This window comes from Herpailurus yagouaroundi, unplaced genomic scaffold (genome assembly GCF_014898765.1).
Source record: "Herpailurus yagouaroundi ecotype Mexico unplaced genomic scaffold, PumYag 162552, whole genome shotgun sequence".
Classification (NCBI taxonomy): domain Eukaryota; kingdom Metazoa; phylum Chordata; class Mammalia; order Carnivora; family Felidae; genus Herpailurus; species Herpailurus yagouaroundi.
The window spans coordinates 25,172-37,458 of NW_024423273.1; the positions used below are offsets into that span (position 1 = coordinate 25,172).

At 60.7% G+C, this 12,287-nt stretch overlaps 1 protein-coding gene across 3 annotated transcripts; it reads right to left on the reverse strand.

Moving 5' to 3' along the window:
• Positions 1–268: 268 nt before the first annotated feature.
• Positions 269–12,204, reverse strand: LOC121026833 (NEDD4-binding protein 3). 3 transcript variants are annotated; one of them, XM_040469645.1, is made up of 5 exons: positions 11,899–12,204; positions 6,266–6,616; positions 5,480–6,007; positions 4,862–5,116; positions 269–4,729 (listed from the first exon to the last, which is right to left on the reverse strand). In XM_040469645.1, exons 2-5 carry the CDS (start codon positions 6,584–6,586, stop codon positions 4,199–4,201), a joined length of 1,635 nt encoding a protein of 544 aa, XP_040325579.1. In that variant the 5' UTR covers positions 6,587–6,616; positions 11,899–12,204; the 3' UTR covers positions 269–4,198. The 3 variants fall into 3 exon arrangements, with proteins under 3 accessions (XP_040325579.1, XP_040325576.1, XP_040325577.1); XM_040469642.1 differs by having other exon boundaries at positions 6,266–6,610; positions 11,899–12,202; XM_040469643.1 differs by lacking the exon at positions 11,899–12,204 and having other exon boundaries at positions 6,266–7,609.
• Positions 12,205–12,287: the final 83 nt, after the last annotated feature.

Genomic DNA, 12,287 nt, shown 5'->3' on the forward strand with positions numbered 1-12,287 from the left:
CCTTGGCTGCCTGAGGGACCCACCCACAGCCACAGATGAAGTCTTCCTGTGCCAACTTACCAGGCGGTCTAGGGGCTGCCCTGCCTCCCTTCAAACCCTTATAGACAGGACCCACCCTTGGACCTGCCCCACACCTCTCTGTGTCCAATGCCAGGCCAATCCTGGATGCTCTCGTCCCACCCTGCTCCTGAGGAAATCCTCCCAACTTCCCTTCCTCAGAGAAGTTTATCCTTGCTGAAGAAAAAAAAAAAATTACTCATGACACTCATCAGTTTGGTAAGGAAGACTTTATTCAAGAGAGGCTACTGCAATGTGGAGTTTTGTAGTAGGGCAGAGAGAGTGGGCTCAACTTCAAATACAGCAAGGAAAAGTAGAATTTACAGCCAAGGAGCGGGTAGGGGTCAGTGGATGAAAAATTACTGAGAGGAAACCTTGGGGGTCTGGAAGCAGATTCTGGCTAAATGCACCTCACAGGAGTCTTACTGAAGGCAGGCCAGCCGTCGCCCGAGGGGGTTGGTGGAAGATTACATGAGGAACATAGTCAGATACGGACCAAGGGGGAGTCTGGCTAAACTAAGCAGAAATCTTGCCAGAACCGGACCGTATAAGGAGACACCTGCCAAGGTCAGGCACAAAGAGAGGTCAGAAAAGTGCCTGACCAAAATATGGTCAAATACACACCCCTCATCACCTGCAGTGAAAAGTGAGCCAGCCCGAACTCCACAGTACTTACGCCTTACCTTTCATGACATATTTCGCTTTTGCTTTGTTGCAAGAAATAGCACATTTCCTTTTCTTTTCCGAATCTGATAGAGCTAAAACCCACCTACTAGGGTGGGGAGTTATGCAATCTGAATTGTCACCATGGGGCATGTGTCCTCTTTGAAAAAAGGCTCCCTCATACCTATAGATATACCCAGTCTGAGAAATTTGCTTCTCCATGCGCCGTTGACTGGCCACTGTGATGTAGAGGTCTGCACGCTTTTGGCCCGGTCACTACCATGGACAGATGTGTGTGCTGTCTCCCTCCCCCACCCACAGGGAAAGGTCATGGGGGCAGGGGCGTTGGCCACTGTGGCTTCCTCATCTGAGAACCAGGCCTGGCCCTGAGGGAGGCGTGCAGTACCTCCCCAGGCAGTGAATGGGGACTGGCTCTGCAGCCCCAGTGCTTGGCCCAGGTGCCCGTGAATGGTGAATGAACACTCAGAGCCAGAGACTTCTCCACCTACTCCACTCCACCCCCAGCTTGAACCCACGACAGCCAGGGAGAGGTCTGGTTCCTCTTGAGTCCAAAGCCCTCCAGTGCCTTCTGGGCTGGAGCCAGAGCAGTCTCTGGGGATAAAAACAGAAGACACAGTCCTGCCTGGCAATGCCCACAGCCCAGTGGAGAGACCAAAATGTCAGCAGAAGTAGGGGACTGTGGGCACAGGGACGGGGGGCGCTGCCCAGGCAGGACAGGGCAGGGCAGGAGTTCAGGGCAGGCTTTCCTGAGGAAACAAGATCTGGGGACTGTGAGGAGCCTCTGCCTGGAGGATGAGGGCTCAGAGGTGCTGGAGGGAATGATGGGGTCAGAAAGGGCAACCACTATCAGGGACTCTGTGGAGGCCAGGCTGTCAGAGGCCTTAAGTGATAGGCTGAGGGGCCCAGGGAGTGACTGAAAGAGGTGACACTAGCTGAGCTGAGAACAGAAGGGCCCAGGGGCTTGGAGCCCAGTGTGGGCAGCTGGCCTCAGTTCTGGAGAATTGGCTGCCTGGGCCTAGTCTGCCAGGGCAGGGGGACCTCTGGGCACCTGGTGAGCTAAGGGGCCCACCAGGCTCAGGAGGGAGGGTTCTGAAGCAGTAGCCACTGCAGTGGCACCTGTGATCAGCTGGCCCCAGAGCCACCCAGCCGGCTTGGGGACCAGGGAACTGGTTTGCCCAGCAGGGATGAGCTAATAGGGATCCAGTTCCCTCTGAGCCACCCCAGCTTCAGCTCTCTCGTGCCCTACCCCTGCATCTGGGTCTGGCCCTGGTTTCTGGCACAGCTGCCAAGTTTTGGTACCGCCCACCCACTCCCCGCCGGCTGTACTGGCCGGCCCAGCTCTCTAATTGCTGGGTGGGGAGCTGTCCTGCAGAGATGGTTCACCGAAAGGTAGACCCCAGCCACTGTGGGGCACCTGGGCACGCAGCCTTCCCAGTCCCGGGTTGTGGGGAGGGAGTGACCCAGGCTTCAGGTCAGCACCTAGCTCTGCTGGGGAGGTGGGGGGGGGGGCTTCTGGAAGGTCACTGGCCCAGAGATCTCGGTTTGGAGAAGTCTGTGAAATGGGTTCCAAGGCCTGTGGGAGACCAGCCTGCCTAAGTTGAGTGCTCTCTGCTTCCCTTCCCAGGCAGAGGACCCAGACACAGGGGTCTGTCCTGGCCACAGGCTCTACTCAAGCCTGGCCAGAGACAAGTGGGGCAGGGACTGGTGGAAAGAAATGGGGCAGAAGGGAGCGGCCAGGAAGCAGCCCTCCTGGCCTCCAACCCAGGGGCCCCAAACACACCCCCAGACACACCCACCACCCACAAGACAGCTTTACACACCTGCCACTTACACAGCCATAAACACACCATCCCCACGGCAGACAACACACACACCCCATTCCCCACCCTAAAAAGGTGGGGCACATCGGCTCATACTCCATAGCCCCATAGGTGCCCCTACATAGCGAATCCACTTACCACCAGGACCCACATGCTGGGGCCTGACAGGCTGCCAGGCATGGCCTGGGAAGGTAGGGGGGGGGGGATCATGGTGGAAGGGAGCAACCTGGGGTTTCTGCAGAGAACATACCAGAGGATGCTGCTGCCCCATCAGGGCAGGCACTGGGAGGAGAAGAGGTCTGTGCGCTGGCTCCCCTGGAGCGGGAAGCACATCTAATTCAACCCTGAGCCCCCAAGCCCTGAAGGCCTAACAGATAGGAAGTGCTCAATGCATGACATATGGATACTGATCTTTACTGCAGGGAGTGGGGAAGGGCTGCCTGCATGCCAGCCTGGGTCTGTGTTCCAGGCCATCCACCCAGGAGGGAGCAAAAGCCCAAAGGGGAAGCCTGACTGCTGAGAGGCTATGGGTGAGAGTGGGCTTTAGGGGGCTGAGCCTAAGGGTCAGAGAGCCCGGCGCAGGGCTGGGAGTGGAGGGCTCCTTCCTCTCAGGACAGATCTTTCCAAAATACAAATCAGATCACATCTCACCCCTGCTAAAAAATACCCCAGGGCCTTCCACTGTCTACAGGAAAATGGCCACGTTCCCTGCTGCGGTACAAGCCCTTCACCAAGTAACCCACCCACAAATTTTGTCTCCTCTACCTTCCCAGGGCCTCCCATCCCTGTGTGGGGGGGAGGGGTGCACCACAGCCAGACAGAAAGATGGGAGGTGGGTTCTGGGAGGGGCAGGGCCCTACTGGAGCCTTTGGGTGCTCCAGGGGAAGCTGTCTTAGGCCGGCCCCAACCCAGCAGGGGGCTGGGTACCACAGTCCAGACTTCCTACCAAGAGAATGTTTCATGTTCTAGCAATGCCTTGGTTGACTTGCCCTTTTGTTTTTCTGGGTTCTCTGGCATTGTTCCTTCCAAAAAATCCCACTGGTGCTGAGAAAGGAATTTCAGCCCACATGGCAGCTAAGGAACCGTGTGGTGCTGGGGCATGGATTCCTCCACTCCCCAACACACATGCCCAGCAGCTGCGCACACAGGCACATGGCACGGCCTCCCACCGACCATGACCATGGAAGGAGCTACATACAGCCAAGGTAAAGGGCCCCCACCCCCAACTATCCACAATCCTCTAGACCCAGGCCAGGGACAGGCCCAGTGTATCACCCAGGGCCTCCTTGTAGAAAATGTGATTTTATTCTGAGGGAGGCCAATGTCCCCGTCCCAGCCTCCCTCCTTCACGCCTGCCCTTCTGCATCACGGGGCCCTTGGTCCCCCAGCCTCCTTCTCTGGGCCACATCTATTCCAGGGAGCAGGGCGGGGCCCTGCCGAGGTGCTCCTCTGCCAGGAGGGCACCCTATCCAGCCCACAGCAGCGCTGGACCCCTCCTCTCGGTCGGCCTCCCCACTCCTGGCTGGCCTCAGCAGCTCCTGCCCCCAACCAGTGTAAGGAAGGAGCCAGCCCTCTCAGCGCGGGCTCGTCCAAGCCGCTTTCTGGCGGTGCTTCTGCAGCCCGCTCACCCCCTGGCTTCAGATCTTGGAGGACTCCAGCCGAGGACTCCAGGGTGCTGGGGGCTCCCGCAGCGCCCGCAGCTCTTGTTCCAGCGCCTGGTTGCGGCGGTACATGTCCAGGTAGCCTCCTTGGATCTCCCGCTGGTAGCGCAGCACCCTTTCCTTCTCCTCCTGCCACGTCCGCCGCTCCCGCTCAAAGCACAGTGCCTGCTCCTGGGCGCGGAGCCGCTCCTGCACCAGCTGGGCCCGCAGCTGCTCGGCGCCAACTGCGGCCTCGCTGCTGCCACCCGCCTCCCCCAGCAGCCCCCTGCTCTTGCAGTCGTCGGTCTCACAGCTGCCCTGGGCTTCCTCCTGAGGTCCCTGCTCCTGCAGGCTCCGCACGGTCTCGCGCAGCTGGGCCAGCTCTGCGTCCTGGGCCTGCGCCTGCGCCCGGCTGCCCCGAAGTTGCGTCTTGAGGCTGAAGATCTCGGCCAGCTTCTGCGCCAGCTCGGCCTGAGCCTCCCGCAGCTGCTGCTTCAAGAGGCTAATCTCTGCCGTCTTCTGGCACACCTGGGCGGGGAGGGGCGGGGCACAGGATGGGCAAGAGCCAGACAAAGTGGGTAAGACCAGGAGCCAGCAGAGGGTGGGACCCCACAGGTGGCAAAGAGGACATAAAAAGTTTCTGTATGCCCAATTCCTCACCTCCCATCGGGCTTCCTCCTCTGGTCGGGTGTTAGGGTCAGCATCCGGGAGGGCACCGGGGGGCCGAGGCTCGGGGCCCAGGCCCTGCTGTGCCCGGAGCTCTTTGCGCAGCCGCCGCTGCTCCTGCTGGGCCATGAACAGCTGGAGCTGGAGGTTGCGCTCACTGCGCTCTGCCTTCTGAGCCACCTCGTGCAGCCTCTCCACGTACAGGCGCTTCAGCTCGGACAGCCACAGCCGCTGGCGCTCTTCCAGCACCTGCCAAGGGGACGAGGCGCCTGCCATGCGGGGATATCCCACACACGGACCACCCAACCCCCCCCCTCGTTCCTGAACACCAACTGCCAGCCCCTCCACAACACTCCAGCTGCAACTGGAGGTGAAGTGCCTGCCAAGACTGCCCAGGGAGTCTCTCTTCCTCCCTTCCACGCAACTCCTAGCAAGGGCCACCAGTGACATGACATTCCCATCACATGGGGGCTGGGGAACTGAATCAACTCCATCTTCCTTACTCTCTTGTGCCCAGAGCTACGTAAGTGAACTGGCTGGGGACCGTTCTGTGTGTCCTGTACTCCAATGCCAAGGGACAGAACAGGACCCCAGAGCAGGGGGAGCCCTCACCTGTGTGAAAGGGTTGGAGCCATCCTCATCACCGAGGCCTCTCTTGAGATCTTCACAGGTGTCGGGAAGCAGGGCCACCACCTCCTCGGTGGAGGGGCAGGAGAACTCATAGGGGGGCGGTGGCTCGGGCAGGCAGCTCAGCATCGCCAGTGGCCCAGCCTCCTTGGGGACCCGGGAGGCCCGGTCCAGGGAGCCCCCAAGGTGGTTAATGTGGCCCAAAGAGGAACTGAAGGGGCCAGGACCAGTGCCAGGACTGCGGCCAAAGCTGCCCCCGCTGGAGGAGTCAGACAGGCTGGGCTCGGGCTCGGGGCCGCCCTCGTCCAGGCTGAGCGCATGCAACAGCTGGGCCCGGGCCTGTGCCTGGCTGGTCCGGGGCCCTGGGCTCAGGGGTGGGTGGCAGGCCAATGTGTGCAGGCTGCCATTGCTGCGCCACAGCTTCTGGCCCTTGTGGGCTGCCAGGCTCTGCATGGACAGGAAGCCTTTCCCAGCGCCCGCCACGGGCTTGAACACCGATGGGCGAATGCGGCACTGCTGGGAAGAAAGGGCAGCTTTGAGGCCCTGGGCTGACCTCGCCTCTGCCCTCTAACGCTCCCACAGCCCCCAGGATCCTCCCTGAGAACCTGGGGTGCGTGTCACACAGAGGCAGTGACCGGTGACCAAAGACCAAAGCCTCAGGACAGCCTACAGCAGGATTTTCATGTCCCAGCCCCATCAGAGCATCTCGGAGGAGACCCCGAGCTCCCCATCCCTACCAACACTGGGGAAGGGAAGTGGGCAGAGATGCACCTTGTCAAAGCGACCCCGCTCGGGCAGTGAAGTCTTGCTGAAGTCACCAGCTCGAGGATGCTCCCGGTAGTAGAGGGTGGTGTAGTCAGCACTCTCGTTCCGAGGGGCACGCTTGGCCGTCTTGCTGTCCTTCTTGGGGAGGTGCAGGTAGCTGAGGAGCTCACGCTGGCCCAGGCCCTTCCGGAGGAGCCCATCAGGCTGGCGGGAACCCCGGGGCCCTGCAAGCGCTGCCCGTAGCTCTTCCGGGGACAAGTCCTGCCGTTCCAACAGGCTGCCCACGCTGCCCATGGCAATGCCAGCAGGGCCCAGGGCTGTGGCCATGAACTTTCAGCAGGGCACAGGCAGCTGTTTCTGGGGATTGAGAGGCTCCGTCAGAGGCAGGTGGGCACTTGCTGCCCAACCTCTCCGATACTCTAAAACCAGTTGCTCTTTGCCTATGTCAGCCACCTGCCTGGCCCAGGCCCAGGAGGCAGATATGGGTCCCGGAAAGAAGACCCAGGACAGGACTCCTAGGATGGCAAGAGAAAGGGCCCCAAAGTCATCTGCCTGGTGCCCCAGCTCCAGCTATAAGGGCCGGTGTGATGGGGGGGGGACATAGGGGAACGGCCCCAAAGCGGCAGGATGGGGCCTCTCCCAGGACTGGGCCAGCTGTGGACTCAGGCTCTGTCCAACTCTGACCCTGTTCACTCTCCTACCAGGCTCCTCACCCAATCTGGGGGGTGGGGTGGGCAGAGGGCACAGGGAACCGGGGCCAGTGGCTTATGATTCTCCATTCCTTCTTTTTCTCTGGGGAGGGGGAAAACCCAGTTGAGCCCCTCTTCCTGCAGTGGGTCAGAGTTCCCCGAGGGAAGCAGCTGGCACGGGTGGGGTTGGGGGTTTGCAGTGGGAGGGATACAAACAGGAAGGGCCCGAGGGGAGGAAGGATGGTGGTAACAATGGCCACAGTTTCCGGAACAGGTGTTCACATAGTCATAGGGGCAGTGGGGGGAGGCAGGGGGAGCCTCCCAGGAGGAGCCCCCGCCAGCCCCTGCATATGCTGCCACTCCAAAGACCACCACCAGGTGCGTGGGGGGACCCAAATCTTGACCCGGGGTGGGGCCAATTACACGTAGGCCCTAGCTTCCTCATGCAGACAATGGCCATGGCAAGTCTTATCACTCAGAGATGCTGGGAGGATGGGCTGAGATAACACGACTAAAGAGTCTAGTTCAGGGCCTGGCCCCTAGCCAGGCAGGGTCAACACAGGCTGGTTGAAGATGAGCTCAGCTGCTCAGATGACCTCCCTGGCAGGCGGCCCAGAGACCAGGTTATGGACCCAGTTCCCATCTGGGCTGAGACCCCCCACCCCTGGCCTGGCCCTACCACCCCCACTGGATCCCCCCTATCCAGCCCAGGGCCCGGCACATGGTCCATACTCAGAAAGGACCTGCTGAATGAGTGAACACCACTGTCTCTGCCTCTGGCCCCCAAGCGGCTGCTCCCATCTACATACAGACACCCAGCAGGCATGTGGTGGCTGAGCACCCCCCACCCACCCAATATGCTTCCGGGACACCCACTCCCACCTCCTCAAACAATGGTCGTTAGGAGGTTCCATCTTCCTCAACCATTTCCAGGTTTTGTGTTTGTGGAAGACAAAGCTCTCTGGGAGACGGAGGGGGGGCATGGCCCTGCCTCCATCTAATAACCTCTGAGGATGTCACAGGGCTCACAGGGCCAGAGGACTCATCCACTTAAGGAATCAGAGGTGCTGGCCACCTACAGAGACACAGCCCTGCAAAGGAGTGATCTTACGGAGTCCCGTGAAATAGCTGTTGTTCAGGGCACTGGGGCTCCTGCAGGTGAAGTGGCTTGCCCAAGGTCACAGAGCTGGTCAGGCTGAGATGCCTGTGATCCCAGCAGGATGCTGTTGAATGTTTAGTGGGGGCCCAGGATGGCATCCACAGCCCGAAGAGTTAGAATTGAAGTATCCCTGGGGTGCCTGTGTGGCTCAGTCAGTTGAGGGTCCAACTTTGGCTCAGGTCATGATCTTGCGGTTTGTGAGTTCAAGCTCCACATTGAGCTCGCTGCTGTCAGCGCAGAGCTGGCTTCAGATCCTCTGTCCCTCTCTCTCTCTGCCCCTCCCCCACTTGCACCCTTTCAGAAAAAAATAAAACACAAAGTATCCTGCCTCCCAATCTGACACCTCCTTACCATGAGCACACTTCACTCTTGTCACTGCTTCTCAGGGAGGCAGACAGCAAAGAACCTGGTCTCCAGCCCTGTCCTCACACTGCCCCTCCATGGGGACCCTGGACACTATCTCATCGCCCTTTGCCATGCCTCAGTTTCCCCATCTCTGAAGTGGGGAAAGACTGCCTGCCCTGGCCTTCCCTTTGGGTTTTTGTCACAGAGACAATGGAGGTGAAAGGTCTCATGAACTATAAGCCCAGTGCAAGCATGGGGGGGGGGGGGGGGGGGGGGCAGTGGTGCTGAATATGCCCGTCTCACCCCAAACACACACCACTTCACCTTCCCCTGGGCAGATCCTTATTTCCTGTTTCAGGAAGAGACAACTAGCACCTCATGTTCTCTACAAATGGTCTCAGGGTCAAGGGGGAGAGTCCTTGAACCAGAGGCAGCCATGGGCCACTAGAGCGCATACCCCACATACAAACTGCATCTAGTCACTGAAACCAGTAGCACGGTGGTTCCTATGTGACAGGACACAGCACAGACAGTCACATCCAACAGTAGACACAGTCATGCACAAGGTCACCTTTGCGGCAATGAGCATCCTCTGGGACACACACACACACACACACACACACACACACACACACACAGGAATGGTCTAACATTACTCTAGCATGAAGACCCACTCGTCCTCCCAGCCCCCAGGCTAGATGCAGAGGGTATGAGGGTGTGTGTGATAAGGGGCTTCTCTCCACGTGTGACTTGAGCAGTTAGAAAGAGCTGTGGAGCTGGATGAAGGGGGCACACACAGCCCCTTCCTTTTGTCTTTCCCTAATGCCCTCGCCCTCCACCCTTCGCCCCTCCTAGGTAACTTCTCTGGCTGTATTATCAGCTCTCCCAGAGAGGCTGAGGCCCCTGGCTTTTAGGAGGTTCTACCCTGCCCAGGTCTCAGTCTGGGACAGTCCCTTTTCCTACAGGGGTCCATCCCACCTCCCCTCCCAACACACACACATTCCTTCCCCGTTGCTTGGAGGCCCAGGGAATGGCCTGGTCAGGCCAGGGCAGCTGTGCAGGCTGGGCTGGAGAGGATGTGTGTGTGTGTGTGGGGGGGGTGGTGGTTATTGGAGGGAGACAGAGACAGCAAGAGCCTTGCAGCCCCCATGGGAACATCAGAGCAAAAACCAGGGCCTCTTCCAAGTGCCTCCAAGGGCTTCCCTGCCAAGAGCTCAGTACACACCCTGGGGCTCAGAGCTCTGCACAGAGATGAAACCCCACCACCACCACCCTGGTGGCTAGGTTTGGGCTAAGCCATATTCTGCACAGGCCCCAGCTGGCCTCAACAGGACCCCTTAGTTCCTGTTCCCAACCCCTGGGCCCAAGATTAGCCAGCAGCATTGAAAGCCCTGGGCAGACAGGGGCATCTCTTTTGGATCAACCCTTGGTGGTGACAGGAACATGAGGCTCGGGAACCATGCTGGCCATGAAACAGAGACAGGGCACGCAGGGAAAGCATCCCAGCGTCCGTTAGTCAGCCCCACACGGCTTACCACAGCCTCACAACACCCATAGGTGGGGAATACTGAGATCCTCTTCAGAAGAGGAAACTGAGGCCCAGGAAGTAAAAGCACATGCCTGAAGACATTTTCAGCTGCCCTGGAGAAAGTACGCCAGCTCCTCAGGTTTAGAAGCCCATCCTGACCCCATCGTGAGTCTCCTCCAGTGTGGGACATCCCAGAGCATGTGGGCAGGAAGCTCCAGAGTCCTGCCTTGGCTGTGGCTAGCCCCTCCAGAGCCCAGGCCCCAGGGGAAGGTCCCACCACCTGCTGGGGGGGATCAGCTTTGCTGGAGGGAGTGTCTGCAGCTGCCCCTGAAGAATTGGACTGGAATGTCCCAGTTCCAAAAGAGGGGCAGTGGGTAAGGGGGGGGGGGGGAGGGGGGGGGCGATGGAAGAGGCTGGCATACCCTAGTTACACTGTGACACCTGAAGAGGTAAAGCTCGGCATCTAACCACAAAGGAGTGTGTCTGAGTATCACTAGAGAGTCACAGAGGCATACACCACTCTACAGTTTTTCTGAGCCTTTCATTTCATCATCTGCGCTCATCTCCACAACAGCCTAGTTGAGGTTAGGCAAGGAACCTGAGGCCCAGAAAGGCCTAGAAGCCAGCTGCCCAACATCCCACAATGATGAACAATTCCAAAACCCTGGGCAAGGCCCTCTCTCCTGCTGTCCCAGCCAGAGGTCACCAGCTGCCCTTCACAGACACACACTGCTGTGTATGTGTGTCGGGCCAGCCCCCCACACCTGCCTCTCTCAAGGGCATCTGCAACCAGGTAGGTTTGGACTCCAGTCTCCTCAGCATAGAATTCTTCCGGCCCGCCCCTGGTCAAAGAGGAATAGTGGAAACACTGCCACATGGGGACTCTGAGCCCTGGAAGCTACTGATTCTAGAGGCGGGAGCAGGCTGGCCACATTCATTCACAGTCTTGCACATGTACACCTACACCCAGCCAGCCGGCAGAGGAGCCCTGCCCAGGAGGGCCCTGGAGGAGGCTGATCACTGGGCCCAGGGTGGCCTCCTGCCTCCACTCCCTTCTTGGCTGGGCAGGGAGAGGGCACGGAGGGTCAAGGTTGCAGTTCAGTCGGACTAAGCCGCAGGTGCAAACAAGGAGAGCCCCAATCTGTACTAGGGGACTGGGTGCGGGGTGGGAGGCAACCGGTAGCAGTACTCTTTCTCGATACAGCCAGGGACTTGACGTGGGCCTGGCCCCAGGCTGGTCCTCGCTTTGGCCAAAGGCTGTGGCCAGACTGGGTAGGTGCTCCGGCCGCCAAGAACTGGTAGCGTCCCCATAGGTCGGGATCCCTAGTAGCTGGCAGCTGCTGCCCTTACAGAGCAGGGGACCGGAGCAGGAAGGGGGTGTCCCGGAGGGGACGGGAGAGGGGTCTCGTGAGGAGCAGACGATGTTGGCATCCCCACGAAATTCCCTCCCCCGGGCCCCGAAGGCTGTGACGGAGGCGTGGGCTCCGCAGAACTGCGGGAGGTTCGGCGAGCTACCTGGGGGGCCAGAGGGGACGTCTGTTGCTGCCTCCTCCCTGAGGCCTGCCCGGAGCGGCCGAGCTGGGGGGCCGAAGCCCAGGTCAGACTCCCGCGCCAAGGGCGCCTGCCCCACCCCAGGCGCGGCGCAGGGGTCCGAGAGAGCACATTTGCAGGGTTGCGGAGAGCAGCGTAACCTGCCGCCCGCCCCTCCAGAGGAGCTTCGCGGTCGGTCCCTGGTCCCGCGCCTCGGCGCTTCAGTGTCTGGAAACGCACACCGCACCCTGCCACCCCCGCCCACTTCTCAGACGGGCACCTCGCGGGCGAAGGGCTGCGGTTTGGCCAAGGTCGCCCGGAAAGCGAGACCTCGGCGGCCGGCCCCACCCCCGAGCCCAGTCCCCGGCCCCCGCCGCGTCCCACTCACCATGCTGGCGCCGCTCCGCGCCCCTAGCGCGCGACAGTTCCCTCGCGTGGATTCGAACCCTCCCTCCAAGCGTCGGCTCCAGGCGAGAATGCGAGCCGGGCCGGAGCGACCAGGCGGCAGGCGCCTGGAAAACGCGGCCAGCCGACCGGGCGGGCGGGCGCCGGAGCCGGATTGGCGAGGGAAGGACGCGCTCCGTGGCGCTCGCTCGCCTGCCCCAGAGGCGGAGGGAAAACCCGGCCTGACTCACCGGCGCGCCGCCAGCCCAGAGCCCGGCCGGGCCCCCGGATGTGGGGGGCGGGGACGGGGGGCAACCCCCGCCCACCGCGAGCCAACCTGAGCCCCGCCCGGGCTCGCCGCCCAAACCACACCCCGCGCGCCGGAGCCGCCCG